Source organism: Trachypithecus francoisi, unplaced genomic scaffold (assembly GCF_009764315.1).
Source record: "Trachypithecus francoisi isolate TF-2019V2 unplaced genomic scaffold, Tfra_2.0 Lachesis_group5, whole genome shotgun sequence".
Classification (NCBI taxonomy): domain Eukaryota; kingdom Metazoa; phylum Chordata; class Mammalia; order Primates; family Cercopithecidae; genus Trachypithecus; species Trachypithecus francoisi.
Window position 1 is genome coordinate 88126036 of NW_022681470.1, and position 15084 is coordinate 88141119.

The 15084-nt window shown below is 46.7% G+C and overlaps 2 protein-coding genes across 6 annotated transcripts in view; one reads left to right on the plus strand and one right to left on the minus strand.

The window, feature by feature from the left end:
* Window positions 1-11433, plus strand: part of PFDN2 (prefoldin subunit 2) — an 18494-nt gene extending 7061 nt beyond the window's left edge. Inside the window, exons 2-5 of one of the 2 annotated variants that reach the window (XM_033196557.1) lie at window positions 1229-1277; window positions 9318-9406; window positions 9522-9645; window positions 11139-11433. In XM_033196557.1, the coding sequence (XP_033052448.1) occupies window positions 1229-1277; window positions 9318-9406; window positions 9522-9645; window positions 11139-11315 (439 nt within the window). In that variant the 3' untranslated portion in view covers window positions 11316-11433. The remainder of the gene's footprint in view (window positions 1-1228; window positions 1278-9317; window positions 9407-9521; window positions 9646-11138) is intronic. The other variant, XM_033196558.1, reaches the window with a different exon arrangement.
* Window positions 11434-11639: 206 nt separating this feature from the next.
* On the minus strand, window positions 11640-13939 carry KLHDC9 (kelch domain containing 9). Of its 4 annotated transcripts, none has more exons than XR_004433690.1 (5): window positions 13597-13923; window positions 12939-13335; window positions 12501-12660; window positions 12210-12408; window positions 11640-11928 (listed from the first exon to the last, which is right to left on the minus strand). XR_004433690.1 is itself a non-coding variant. In XM_033196547.1 (5 exons), exons 4-5 carry the CDS (start codon window positions 12379-12381, stop codon window positions 11762-11764), a joined length of 339 nt encoding a protein of 112 aa, XP_033052438.1. In that variant the 5' UTR covers window positions 12382-12408; window positions 12501-12660; window positions 12939-13335; window positions 13520-13592; the 3' UTR covers window positions 11640-11761. The 4 variants fall into 4 exon arrangements, 3 of the variants coding, with proteins under 3 accessions (XP_033052438.1, XP_033052437.1, XP_033052439.1); XM_033196547.1 differs by lacking the exon at window positions 13597-13923 and adding an exon at window positions 13520-13592; XM_033196546.1 differs by having other exon boundaries at window positions 12939-13939.
* Between the last annotated feature and the right edge of the window lie 1145 nt (window positions 13940-15084).

Genomic DNA, 15084 nt, shown 5'->3' on the forward strand with positions numbered 1-15084 from the left:
AAAATAATTTCAAAAATAATATAAGGTAATGAAGAAGTGCTGTGAATAGAATCTTAGATCCTGTGGCCATTGTAGGAGTGAAAGAGGAAGAACTTTCAGAAAGGAGAAAGAAGGAGGCTTGAGATAGGAAGGAGAACTGAAGGGACCTGGAAACCAAAGGGGAGTCGAAGATCTACATTGTATCGGGCACTTGACCTATTATCTCAGTTAGTTCTCATTGTTACCCTGTAGCAGTGGTTCTCAACTGGCATGATCTTTTCCTACCAGACATCTGGCAATGTCTGGAGACATTTTTGGTTGTCGTAAGTAAAAGGGGTTGCTACTGGCTTTTAGAGGGTATAGTCCAGGGATTAAACATCCTATAGTGCCTGAGACAGCCCTTATAGCAAAGAATGATTTGGCCTAACATGTCAGTAGTGACAATGTTGAGAAATCCTGCCCTGTGGTATATTGGGTCCATTTTATAAACGCGGAAACAAGGAAAGTAACTCAGTCATATAGCAAGTAAATGGCAAAACTGGGATTTCAACCCAGGTCAGAATGGGAAGTTTGGGTTCTTTCCACTTTACTCTGTTGCTCCTTGGATCCCAGTACTTGGGGAGGCTGAGGCAGGAGGATCTCTTGAAGCCATGAGTTTGAAACCAGCTTGGGCAACATAGTAAGACCCCCATCTCGGACTGGGCACAGTGGCTCACACCTGTAATCCCAGCACTTTGGGAGACTGAGGCAGGTGGATCACGAGGTCAGGAGATCGAGACCATCCTGGCTAACATGGTGAAACCCCGTCTCTACTGGGAAAAAAAAAAAAAATTAGCCGGGTGTGTTCGTGTTGGCGAGCACCTGTAGTCCCAGCTACTCAGGAGGCTGAGGCAGGAGAATTGCTTGAACCCGGGAGGTGGAGGTTGCAGTGAGCCAATATCGTGCCACTGCACTCCAGCTTGGGCGACAGAGCGAGATTCCATCTCAGGAAAAAACAAACAAACAAAAAAAACACACACATCTCTACAAAAATTAATAAATAAAAATTTCATGAAGAGAAGGGATGAGTACTATTATTTGATGGAGTAATAAGGTCAAAAAGTTTTCTTTGACAGAGAGTTGAGTATGTTCTCCAGAAAAGGGGGCACTGAACTGAAAAGAAGGTAATTAGTGGAGCAGTATCCCAGATCATGCTTTTCCAGGTTCATCCAATCATAATTCTCTACCTCTTCTATTCCATTGAAACCAGTAAGAGTAAATGTCATGTAAGAAGACCCAAGGACATTTTGGAGAGAAAGGTAATGATTATAGATTTTTTCCTAAAATTATTAAAACTATATGGTAAACAAAAAAGAAAACAGGAATATAAATTTGCTTTTATAAGAAATTAATATTTGATAAGCCAGGAATAATATATTAACAGAGATAGATTTTTAGAATTAGACAAACCTGGATACAGGTATGATTTCTGCAGTTCACTAGGTTATTTTATTTATTATTTTTTGAGACGGAACCTTGTTCTTTCACCCAGGCTGGAGTGCAGTGGTGTGATGTAGGCTCACTGCAACCCCCGCCTCCCAGGTTCAAGCAGTTATTTTGCCTCAGCCTCCCGAGTAGCTGGGACTACAGGCATAAGCTACCACACCTGCCTAATTTTTTGTATTTTTAGTAAAGATGGGGTTTCACCATGTTGACCAGGCTGGTCTCGAACTCCTGAGCTCAAGTGATCTGCCTGCCTCAACCTCCCAAGGTGATGGGATTATAGGTGTGAGCTACTGCGCCCGTCCCACACTGTTTTGCTTTGTTTTGTGTTTGTGAGACACAGTCTTGTTCTGTCACTCAGGCTGGAGTGTAATGGCACAATTTGGGTTCACTACAACTTCCGCCTCCCAGGTTCAAGCAATTCTCCTGCCTCAGCCTCCCTAGTAACTGGGATTACAGGCACCCCCCACCACGCTCAGCCAATTTTTGTATTTTTATTAGGGACAGGGTTTCACCATGTTGGCCAGGCTGGTCTCAAACCCCTGGCCTGAAGTGATCAGGCCACCTCTGCCTCCCAAAGTGCTGGGATTACAGGCATGAGCCACTGTGCCTGGACCCACACTAGGTTATTTTGACCACCACACAACACTTCACCAGCCTTGGTCTCCTCATTTACAAATTGAAGGTACAGGTCTTACAGTCTTTTTTGTTTTTTAGAATTAAGTGAGATAGTCTAGCACAGTGCCTGGCATATAATGGGTGTTCCTTTACTGTTGAGACTATGGAAGGCAGATTATAGTAGGACTATGAAAGAAATAGATATTTTAAAATAGGTTGCATTTGCATATTTAAAATTTTAAAAGAAGATAATAGAAGGCAGTCTCCATGGTGGAAAATAACACAATATACATAGAAAATATTTTGTCAAATTATTTAAGTAACTAATATGCATTTATATGTGAGCACATAGAAAGGGTTAACATACGGGAGTGGAAGATGGCCAGATTCTTCTGCTTCCCAGAAGAGTCTAAGTTGAAACCTGAAGAAAGAATTAGACTTAGGCAGAGAAAAACTGAATGAGAGAGGTTTGGGAAGGTACACCAAAGGTACGGTGAAGATTCTATGCAGATGCCTGAAGACAGCTGTTAAGGGAAACTACCAGTGACTTAGGACACTGAGTGCTGAGTTAAGATGTGGAAGGAACGACTGATTGGGAGAGGTAAGCTGGAACCCGGTCTTTATAGGACTTTTTGAGGAGTTTAGATTTTATCCTGTGAGCATTGGGAAGGTTTTAGGCATAGGAATAATTGATTAGATTTATATTTTTGGTCACTGATGCTGCAATGTGGGGAGTGGATTAAAGGGGGCAAATCAGGAGACAGTATAGAAATAAGGAGGGTATAGTAGTACAGATGTAATTAATTTGATGTGGATAGTGAATCAAGGATGATTCCAAGGTTTCTGGAGTTACATTCCAACTCTAAAAAGTATTAAATTAACAAAAATAATAAAAGCTACCATTAGGGCTCTGGGGAAAGACATATAATCATGATATTGCTGGTAGCAATGTAAATTAATCTGGTCATCTTGGAGAGCTTTCAAGCGACATGCAATGGAAGCTATAATAATACTAATGCCCCTTTTACTCACTGACCTTACTTTTGAATACCATTCAAGAAATTCAAGAAAAGTGGCTATAAATCGTGCACTCTTTGTCCAAAGTGGTTTTTTTTTGTTTGGTTTTTTTTTTTTTTTTGAGATGGAGTCTCGCTCTGTTGCCCAGGCTGGAGTGCAGTGGCATGATCTCAGCTCACTGCAACCTCTATGTGTTGGGTTCAAGTGATTCTCCTTTTTTTTTTTTTTGAGACGGAGTTTTGGTCTTGCGCCCAGACTGGAGTGCAATGGCACGATCTCAGCTCACTGCAACCTCCGCCTCCCGGGTTCAAGTGATTTTCCTGCCTCAGCCTTCTGAGTAGCTGGGATTACAGGCATGTGCCTCCACACCCAGCTAATTTTTTTGGTATTATTTTTAATAGAGACAGGGTTTCACCATGTTGGCCAGGCTGGTCTTGAACTTCTGACCTCAAATGATCCGCTGGCTTTGGCCTCCCAAAGTGGTGGGATTATAGGGGTGAGCCACTACACCCAGCCTTGTTTTTTTTTTTTTTTTAATTTTTAATTAATTAATTAATTAATTTTTTGAGACAGACTGGCTGTTGCCTAGGCTGGAGTGCAATGGTATGATGTCAGCTCACTGCAGCTTCTGCCTCCTGGATTCAAGTGATTCTCCCACCTCAGCCTCCCAAGTAGCTGGGACTACAGGTGCACGCCACCATGCCCAGCTAATTTTTTGTATTTTTAGTAGAGATGGGGTTTCACCATGCTGACCAGGCTGGTCTCGAACTCTTGACCTCAGGTGATCTGCCTGCTTCGGCCTCCCAAAGTGCGGGGATTACAGGCATGAGCCACCATGCCTGGCCTTTTTTTTTTTTTTTTTTGGAGACAGAATCTCAGTCTGTAACGCAGATTGGAGTGCAGTGGTGTAATCTTAGGCTCACTGCTACCGCCACCTCCCGGGTTCAAGCGATTCTCCTGCCTCAGCCTCCTGAGTTGCTGGGACTACAGGTGTGCACTACCACACCTGGCTAATTTTTGTATTTTTAGTAGAGATGGGGTTTCACCATGTTGGCCAGGCTGGTCGTGAACTCCTGACCTCAAATGATCTGCCCACCTTGGCCTCCCAAACTGCTGGGATTACAGGCATGAGCCACTGTGCCAGGCCTGTCCAAAGAGATTTTACATTAGTACTGTTTATTACAAAAAAATTGGAAACAACCTAAATGTTCTAACAGCAGAGGATTAACCTTTTTTTTTTTTTTTTTTTTTGGGACAGAGTCTCGCTCTGTCACCCAGGATGGAGTGCAGTAGCATGATCTCGGCTCACTGCAACCTCTGCCTCCCAGGTTCAAGCAATTCTCCTGCCTCAGCCTCCCAAGTAGCTGGGACTACAGGCACATGCCACTACACCCGGCTAGTTTTTTGTATTAGTAGTAAAGACCGGGTTTCACCATGTTAGCCAGGATGGTCTGGATCTCCTGACCTCATGATCCACCTACCTCACCCTCCCAAAGTGCTGGGATTACAGGCATGAGCCATCACGCCCGGCCTTAGTTAAGCAGTTTTTAAAAACAAATCAATAGGGTATGGGCTTGGTGGTTCATGCTTATGATCCCAGCACTTTGGGAGGCTAGGATGGGAGGATCGCTTGAGCCCAGGAGTTCAGGACCAACCTAGGCAATATGGCAAAACTCTGTCTCTACAGAAAAATACAAAAATTAGCTGGGCATAGTGGCACATGCCAATGGTCCCATCATTCAAGAGGCTGAGGTGGGAGGATTGCTTCAGCTCAAGAATACAAGACTGCATTGAGCCATGATTATGCCACTGCACTCCAGCCTAGGGAACAGAGTGAGACCCCATCACTACAAAAAGTTAAAAAAACTAGCCAGGAGTGGTGATGGGTGCCTGTCATGCCAACTACTAGTATAAGTGGAGGCAGGAAGATCACTTGAGACCAGGAGTTCAAGGCTGCAATGAGCCATGATTGCACCACTGCACTCCATCTGGGCAACAGAGTAAGACCCTGTCTCAAAAAGAAAACAAAAAAATTGTTTGTACATAGATGATGATTTAATAGGGATGGGAGACACAACACTGACGTGTCAATCTGTGCTTACACCAGACAACTTAAAGAGAATAAGGAATGAGGAAAGGGAAGGATAATTAGGTCCTATCCATAGGGGAAAAGACCATTAGAAAAGTTGTGTTTTAAAAGGAAAAATGTGGGAATAGAGGATAACTTCTCTGTTTCCATTACCTGGCAGACCCCAGAAATGGCTTAATATTGGCTTATTTTGCATATAGTCTACAGTTAAGTTGCAGTTAGCTGCTGTATTAGGCTGTTCTTGTGTTGCTATAATTACCTGAGACTGGGTACTTTATAAGAAAAGTGGTTTAATTGGCTCATGGTTCTGTAGGCTGTATAGGAAACGTGGCATCTGCTTCTGGGGTGGCCTCAGGAAGCTTCTAATCATAATGAAAAGCAAAGGGAGGGGACAGGTATCTCATGCATGGTGGGAGCAGGAGGAATAAAGAGGGGTAGGTGTCATACTTTTAAAGAACCAGATCTTATGTGAACTCAGATCAATAACTGACTTATCATCAAGGGGATGGCAACCAAGTCATTCATGAGAGATCTACCCCCATGATCCAAACACCTCCCACCAGGCCCCACCTCCAACATTGAGGATTATATTTCAATATGAAACTTAGAGGAGACACATAAACTATATCAGCTGCTAAGATATTTCATTTCCTTTACATGCACTTATGGCTGAAATTTTCCATAATAACTGTGGATAACTCACATGTTTAAGTAGATTTTAGTTTGGTATTTGATTAAAAGTTCATAAAATGGAACAAGAGGAAATTAGTTATTAGCAAGAATGTTGAAGAAAAGTTGGAATTAAAAAAAAAATCTCGGGCCGGGCGCGGTGGCTCAAGCCTGTAATCCCAGCACTTTGGGAGGCCGAGACGGGCGGATCACGAGGTCAGGAGATCAAGACCATCCTGGCTAACACGGTGAAACCCCGTCTCTACTAAAAAATACAAAAAACTAGCCGGGCGAGGTGGCGGGCGCCTGTAGTCCCAGCTACTCGGAGGCTGAGGCAGGAGAATGGCGGGAACCCGGGAGGCGGAGCTTGCAGTGAGCTGAGATCCGGCCACTGCACTCCAGCCCGGGCGACAGAGCGAGACTCCGTCTCAAAAAAAAAAAAAAAAAAAAAAAAAAAATCTCAGCTGGGTGCAGTGGCTTACGCCTGTAATCCCAACACTTTGGGAGGCTGAGGTGGGTGAATCACCTGAGGTCAGGAGTTTGAGACCAGCCTGCTGCCTGTAATCCCAGCTCTTTGGGAGGCTGAGGTGGGAGGATTGCTTGAGGCCAGGAGTTCAAGATCAGCCTGAGCAACATGGCGAGACCATCTCTACAAAATAAATAAATAATAAAAACCTGCTGTGGTGGCACATGTCTGTAGTCCCAGCTACTTGGGAGGCTCAGGCAGAAGGATCACTTGAGCCCAGGAGTTAAAAGTTGGGGCATCAGAAATTTTAGACACTTAAGCTGATTTCTTTGATGTATTTAACAACATACATCCAGAAAAGTGGATCATATGGGTGCTAAGGGAACATCTAGAACCTGCTTTAGTCATAATTTTTTTTTTAGATGGAATTATTTTGATCTGGAATTAGCTTTTTCTCGAGAAAATTTTTCTAGAGAAAAAGCTAATATAAATGGGATGGTTTTGAGATAAGCAGTGAAGGTTAAGGAAAAACAGCCTGTAGCTCAGTTAGATTTCCAGGGCATTTGTTGAAATGAATGGATAAAGTAGATTGAGATGAAGGGGTGATAGATGGGAGAAAGAAGTTGCTGGAATGGCAAGTGTTTGGTGAAGTATGATTCCTTGGTTTATTGGCAGTAGAAGGGATATAAGGGTGGTGCAGGTCAGCCATTTGGATAATATTTGCTGTATATGATCCTTGCAGAGGGTGAGCTAGAGCTAAGGGGCTAGGCCAGGCATGTTGGCTCATGCCTGTAATCCCAGCACTTTGGGAGGCTGAGGCAGGAAGAGCGCTTGAACCCAGGAGTTTGAGACCAGCCTAAGCAACATAAGAAGACCCTGTCTCTACAAAAATATTAGATGGTGTGCACCTGTAGTCCCAGCTGCTTGGGAGGCTGAGGCAGAAAGATAACCAGAGCCCAGGGAGATTGAGGCTGCAGTGGGCTGTGATTGCGCCACTGCACTCCAGCCTGGGTGACACAGTGCGACCTTTCTTAAAAAAAAAGAAAAAAGAAAAAAAGAGATGGGACCCTAGTAAAGATGAAGTGGTTAATCATCTTTATTAGGGCAAAGTTTCTGGCTGTGTGACTGGAGATGATATTTACAAATAGGAGTGAGAGACTGGGTAATGGTTGGAATGGATTGAGTCCACTGTTGTCAGATGGCCAGGAGAGTCTAAAGGGGCAGTTCTGGACTTGGAGAGAAGTCCATGACAGTATTAATATACTTCACTGTTCACAAAGACGTTTCACACTCATTGGCTCACATGATACAACAACCTTATGAAGTAGGAATCATTATCTGCATTTTGCAGGTAAGAAAACTAAGTCTAAAAGGGGTTGATGCAGTGGTTCTCAGTTCACACTACACAATAGAATTACATGGGAGATCTTTTTAAAAATACTGAGGCCTGGGCCTTACCCCCAGTAGTTGTGTAGTTGTTCTGAGGCTCCACTATTCATGTTTTTAAAATGATTCAGGTGATTCTAACATATAGCCATGGTTAAGAACTACAGGGTTAAATGTCTGTCCCAGCCATAGAGCCAATAAAGTAGCAGAGGCAGAACCTGAAACCTGGTCTTTTGTCTCTGAGCCTCATATTTTTCATTTGTTTTCCCCACACTCTGATTTTTCAGGTTTCATTTAAGACCATTACATTATGTCTCAGGAAGCGTGTATCAGTTAGGGTTTATAGGCTACAGAAACCAACTCTGACCAACTTTCTTTCTTTTTTTTGTTTTTTCTTTGAGATGGAGTCTTGCTCTGTCGCCAGGCTGGAGTGCGGTAGCGCAATCTCGGGTCACTGCAACCTCCGCCTCCTGGGTTCAAGCAATTCCCCTGCCTCAGCCTCCTGAGTAGCTGGGACTACAGGCACACACCACCATGTCCGGCTAATTTTTTGTATTTTAGTAGAGATGGGGTTTCACCATGTTGGCCAGGATGATCTTGATCTCCTGACCTCGTGATCCGCCTGCCTCGGCCTTCCAAAGTGCTAGGATTACAGGTGTGAGCCACCACGCCTGGGTCTTTTTTTTTTTTTTAAGGGCTATTTTTGAATAATAGTGGGTATTTCACAGAATTGAACAGAAAAAAAAAAGGCTAAATAGACTGAACAAAGTTCAAAAACTGGGGCAGCTTTAGGGAATCTAGGAATAGGAATGGAAGGTCATCTCTATAGAACCAATAGGAATCTTAACTCCAGCTGTCTTCTGTACCCATTTGTCTGCAAAATTCCAATTCCTGTAGAGAGACTCTGTAGGTCACTGCCCCTGGGTCAGGGGTCGTGTGGTTAATAGCCCCAAAAGAACCACACCAAGTTAAGGAGGGGCAGTTCCCCAATGGATGGAATACTGAGCAGACCCAAACAAGAGTTTCTCATTACAAAGCCCTTCCTGACAGCCCTCACTGCAAGTCCAGGCTCCCCTGTAGGTACTCCAGTAGCTCTCCACCCCCATTCTTTTGGCTCACTGCAACCTCTGCCTCCTGGGTTCAAACGATTTTCCTGCCTCACCCTCCCAAATAACTGGGGCTACAGGTGCACACCACCACACCCAACTAATTTTTCTCTTTTTAGTAGAGACGGGGTTTCACCATGTTGGCCAGGATTGTCTCGATCTCTTGACCTCGTGATCCACCTGCCTCAGCCTCCCAAAGTGCTGGGATTACAGGCGTGAGCCCCCGCACCTGGCCCCCATTATAATAAATGCCTATTTCCCAACAAACTACAATCTACGAGAAGCCAGAGGCCAAATCTATTCTATGATATCCCTCGGTAGGCCCTCCGTGTTTGGTGAATGGAATTCCAGAAAAATTTTAGGTCAAAATCGCAAACTTGTGGTTCTACTCCTTTTCCAAGGTAGGCGCCCACTACACCTTTGTAAAGGCTGCCACCCTATGTGCTATCTGGACCCTCTGCCATTTCCACTATCCCCTCTTTCATCTCTTCTCTCACCTTGTTAGGTAATTGCTGGCTTCAACCGCCTTCGGCAGGAACAGCGAGGCCTCGCATCCAAAGCAGCTGAGTTGGAGATGGAGTTGAATGAGCACAGGTGAGAAAGTCAGGGAGCGGCAAACAGTAGGACAGTTCTGTGGGCTACTCCGTGAGGAGGATTTGTAGTAGAGTGGGGCTGAATCCTCAGGTCCTGCCTTGTTCTCCTATCCCAGCCTAGTGATCGATACACTGAAGGAGGTAGATGAGACTCGTAAGTGCTACCGCATGGTTGGAGGAGTGCTGGTGGAGCGAACTGTCAAAGAGGTGCTGCCTGCTTTGGAGAACAACAAGGAGCAGGTAAGCAAGAATCATTGAATAGGATCGGGTACAGTGACTGTAAATCCAGCACTTTGGGAGGCTAAGGTGGGTGGACTCCTTGAGTCCAGGAGTTCGAGACCAGCCTGGGCAACATGGTGAAATTATATCACTACAAAAAATACAAAAAATTAGCTGGGTATGGTGGCATGTGCCTGTAGTCCCAGCTACTCACCTGAGCCTAAAATGTCGAGGCTTTAGTGAGCTGTGATCACCTCACTGCACTCCAGCCTGGGTGACAGAGTAAGACCGTATCTCAAAAAAAAAAAAAAGACAACAGCATAAAATAGCCTTATGCTCATTATGCTATGCTAAGGCCAACTCTTAGACAAGAGGAATTGCTGACTGCTGTGGGCTCTGTGACCTGGCTGAATTGGGGTGGGAGGATTGGGGTTAGATTAGTGTTTCTCATAGTGTATGGTTCACGGGTATGTGAATCAAAATCACCTGAAGGACTAATTTATAAATGCCGCTTCCCGAACCCACTGGATCAGAACCTTTGGGAGTGCCATGAAGTGACATTTTAAAAATAAGCTAGGCTGGGCGCGGTGGCTCACACCTGTAATCCCAGCACTTTGGGAGGCCGAGGCGGGCAGATCACGAGGTCAGGAGGTCAAAACCATCCTGGCTAGCATGGTGAAACCCCGTCTCCACTAAATACAAAAAATTGGGGCCGGGCGCGGTGGCTCAAGCCTGTAATCCCAGCACTTTGGGAGGCCGAGACGGGCGGATCACGAGGTCAGGAGATCGAGACCATCCTGGCTAACACCGTGAAACCCCGTCTCTACTAAAAAAAAAATACAAAAAATTAGCCGGGCGAGATGGCGGGCGCCTGTAGTCCCAGCTACTCGGGAGGCTGAGGCGAGAGAATGGCGTGAACCCGGGAGGCGGAGCTTGCAGTGAGCTGAGATCCGGCCACTGTACTCCAGCCTGGGCGACAGAGCGAGACTCCGTCTCAACAAAAAAAAAAAAAAAAATTGGGCATGGTGGTAGGCACCTGTGGTCCCAGCTACTTGGGAGGCTGAGGCAGGAGAATGGCGTGAACCTGGGAGGCGGAGCTTGCAGTGAGCCGAGATTGCGCCACTGCACTCCAGCCTGGGCGACAGAGCAAGATTGCATCTCAAAAAAAAATAAAAATAAAAAATGAAAAATAAAAATAAGCTCATGCCTGTTATTTCCAGTGCTTTGGGAGACTGAGGCAGGAGGATTGCTTGAGGCAGGAGTTTGAGACCAGCCTGGGCAACATAGTGGGAACTTGTCTCTGTAAAAAATAAAAATAAGCAGCCCAGGTGATTCTAAGTACATTAAAGTGTATAAACCACTGCTTTCAAGAAAGGAATAATTTTAATGTCTGGGCTCCTCTGCTTGGTTAAAGGTAAGGTTTAACGTGTTAACACTTCCTCCAGCCATAGTCCATTCCAGGTGGGGAAAGGAGTCCTGAATTCCTTATATAATCCCTGTCACTTGTCCTCTAGATACAGAAGATCATTGAGACATTGACACAGCAGCTTCAGGCAAAAGGAAAAGAACTAAATGAATTCCGGGAAAAGCACAACATTCGTCTCATGGGAGAAGATGAGAAGCCAGCAGCCAAGGAAAACTCAGAAGGGGCTGGGGCTAAGGCCAGCTCAGCTGGAGTGTTGGTCTCCTAGGGACCAAGGCCTTTGCATTTTTTTCTACCCTGACTCCCACTTCTGATTTCTCTTTATTGTTATTATTTTCTCTGCTATTGTAATATTTTTTGTTAATTAAATGTTTTGGTCACAATGCTTAGCTGTAGCCTGAAGTTTTCTCCCACTTAGGGGTGGAAATTGTTTTTGGAACAGCATATGATTTGTGGTTTTTGTTTCCATCAGGTTAATGACTCATAATATGAGAATAGGACCCATATTTATTTTATCCTTTCCTTGCAAATAAAGGTATGTCCACTTATTTACTGCCTTTCCCCCTCCCCCCAAAAATTTCAGAGACAAATCTTGAGTCTCAGATTGAAATTTAATAAGCATTTGAAGTGAAGCAGATAGCTCTGGTGATAATGCTTTATAGATTTGCAACAAAGCAAAACAAAACGAAGCTTAGTGGTGTGTCTTGGCACTATTTAGATAAGGAAGTCCAGAATGCAAACCTGTGGGCTGGCTGTTCTGCCATCCTCACCAAAACCCCCAACCAGGTAAAGCTGATCATTCCAAAGGCAGGTGCGATGGCCCACGCGTTTCATCCCGCGATCTGCACAGGGGAAGTGGAACCACAGAGGAGGAGATGTGCCTGTTGGATGGGGCAGAGGGTGGTTATTGAGGCAGTAGCACTTTGTCCTTCACAGAACACAACACGACCAAGGGCTTGCCCACTGTTTTTCTGCTCACTTCATTTGTAGGCCTCTTCCAATGCTTAATATTCTGTGTACTCCTTTAACTCCTGTCAACTAATTTTTCATCCTCCCTACCCCATCACTCCATCCTCTTTCTGTAGTCTTCAGGTTCCCCCATCTTCCCACCTTTCCTCCATCTATCCACCTTCCCCCCTTCAGCCATTAGTCTGGCTCTCACGGGTATCATAGATGTAGAGATCATTGCAGATGGTGTCTCTAGCTCTGGTCAGAGTTTCTCCACCAAACAGCACAGCAAAGGGCCCAACCACAGAACATGAGTGATGCCGCAGTCCATGGGGCCCCTTCTGGGACCCCTGCCCACTGCTCACAAGCCTTGCAAGCTGTTCCATCAAATGAGGAGCAACAGGTGGTTCCTCCTTGGGGAGAAAGAAAGCACTGTCTGAAGAGACCTGGGCATCACAATTTCAGCCTCTTCCCATCCTAAACAAGATGTGTGGGGAGCTAATACCTTTATTTTCCCATGACTCCAATGCCCAGCTACTTCTGGTTCAGCTAAGTTGCAACCTCCAACGAGCAATAGCTGATGACCTGGATGGGGTCCAGGAGTTTGGAGCAGGGCCGCACAGTGACCTGAGCGTGAGGCTATGTGGCAGCCTTCTTGCTTGTAGCTGTGGACATGCAGAAATTCAGGCCTGAGTGAGTTTTCTGGAAAATGTAAGTGCCACCGCCCTTGCCAAGGATAGATGGAGAAGAGGCATAGGGCAGTGCGGTAGGTGGGATGAGAGGAAGGGTAATACTGTAGAGAGCTCAGCTAGCTTAAACATGGCAGGTTCGGAGGGTGCGAGGGTGAGGACGTGGATAAATTGCCTGAGAAATGTTTAGGCTTTTGTTTTTCCGGAGTGTAGATGAAAGGAGAGTGAAAGGTTTTGGGCAGGGGGTGCCATACCAATAGGTGCGGGCGCTGGGGTCCAGCCTTAATGTGTAGATGCTTCCATAGCGTCGTTGAGTGTGGATACCGCCCTCCCGGCCAGCCACCTGCAGCTCTCGGTCAGAGATGCGGGTGCAGGTGTGACTACTGAGGCCGGCGGGGGGGCAGTCACCAGGGGTCGCTGTCCACGCCTCCCACACACCGCGCTCTGTGTCCAGCGCGGTCACTGTGGCCAGGCGGCGAGACCCGTCCCAGCCGCCCACCACGCAGAGCCAACGCCCGCCCACGGGTGCCGCGTCGTGGTGACTGCGCGGGGGGCTGCCCCGGGATCCCAATCGTACGGCCTGGCCCCTAGCCGGGTCGAAGACCACCGTATCGCTGCTGGGCTCTCTCGTTCCTCCTGCTAGGAGACCACCTACGAGATAGAACCGTCCCCGCAGTTCGGTGCATGAATGGAAGGCCCTAGCCAAAAGCGCGTCCCGCGCCACTGGCCTCCAGGCCCAGCCTGAGCCTGCGGCCCGACCCGGGGGCACGGCCACCGCCATGGGCCCCGGGGAGAGGAAGAGCGGTGGGGTCTGTGGCTTGGAACGAGCCCCTACATGGCAGGCTAGGCACCTCGCCTTCCGCGGGCTTCCCCGGGAACCTCCCTCTACCAGATGCCAACCGGGGTTCCCACCTCAAGCCCCGGCTTTCTCTCCGCCGTCGCCCAGCAACCACTGCAGCGGCTGCAGCGCGACCGCTGCAAACTGAAGGTCGCAAAGCAGCAGTCACCGTGGAAACAGGACACCTGGGTTGCTATCGAGAACCGTAGCTGTATCAGGTCAATAAAAATCTTGCAAGATTGTTAACTTCAGAAAGTCGGAGGACAGTCGGCTCCTCAGAATAAACTCTTGTGATCTCAGCTGTGAACTGATTTGCGATTATGACATTTGAGGTGCAGGTGCTGCTCCACTAGGGCCGGGAGGGATCATTTGGCTTCAGGATTTCTTACTCCGGCTAACCACCCCAGGGATGGGCAAGGAAGGGGAAGCAAAAGTCAGAGGGTGGGGGAAGTGAAAGTGGACTGAGCACTGGCCACAGAGACAGGAGACCTGGGTTCTAGTCCAGACTATGCCTCGACCCTCAAAGGCATTGTTTCTCTCTAGGCCTTCTCAGTTTGTCATTCATCAAATAGGCTGTTGGTTTATTCCCAAAGAAGGTCCCGATTGATTGGGTGGGAGAGTCCTTTCAGCTCTGGCCACTAGAGGGTAGCAGAACCCAGTCTCTCAGGGGACACACACACACACACACACACACACACACACCACACACACACAGAGAGAGAGAGAGAGAGAGAGAGAGAGAGAGAGAGAGAGAGAGAGAGAACCCACGCAGCCTTAGAAGGGTGAAGTGGGGGAAAAGTGAGAAAATGAGAAAAACAGACCCCTACCCTTCCTTCCCTGATATCTTTTATTCAGCCAGGTTCAGATACTAACTCTGTCCCCAAGGACCAAGTGATAACTGAAGAGGCCCAGATGCAAGCTTACTGGTTTCAGCTGAAGGAGAAAATACAGACAGAATTTTCCTCCCAACACAGCTGGGGTGGGGCAAAAACAGGATCTGTGTCCTCTGGGACTGGGCTGTAAGTGGGAATGATGACTGCTACTTGTGGCCTTTGGTTTCTACACATCACCTTGCTCCCCATCATCCCTGAGATACTGAGACCATAGACAGTGGCCAGGCAGGAGGATCACTTGAGGCCGGGAGTTCAGGAGTTCAAGACCAGCCTGGGTAACATAGCGATACCCTGTCGAAAGAAAGAAAAAGAAAAAAGGAAGAAAGGAGAGAGTGACCAGGGCTGCTGTGAGGATGGGCATGTAATGCAGGGTCTGATAGCACAGCAGGGCTTTCCCCTCCTCTTCCCAACTCTTGGTCCTCAGAGAACACAGCATGGGGATGGCATGGGCAGGAAAGGCACAGTTATAGAGACTGGAAGATTACCAGGACCTGTTCCCCACCTGTGCCTTAAAGCCAAGATTCAACAATAGCTTTGAAAGTCTCTGCCCTCCAAACTATAGCTTTCCTGAGTATGACAGGCAGTATTCTCAGTTTTCCCAAAATCATGGTAAGAATCTCTAAAAAATCACTAACTTTTACTGTCCTGGCTGAAATTTAAAAGTCTGTC

Coding starts and splice junctions, on each gene's coding strand:
- KLHDC9 (XM_033196546.1), bottom strand. CDS start 13,465: ATGGCGGTGGCCGTGCCCCCGGGTCGGGCCGCAGGCTCAGGCTGGGCC. Junction 12,661..12,938: donor CCCAGCGCCCGCACCTATTG/GTATGGCACCCC, acceptor GCATGTCCACAG/CTACAAGCAAGAAGGCTGCC. Junction 12,409..12,500: donor GGAGTCATGGGAAAATAAAG/GTATTAGCTCCC, acceptor TTTCTCCCCAAG/GAGGAACCACCTGTTGCTCC.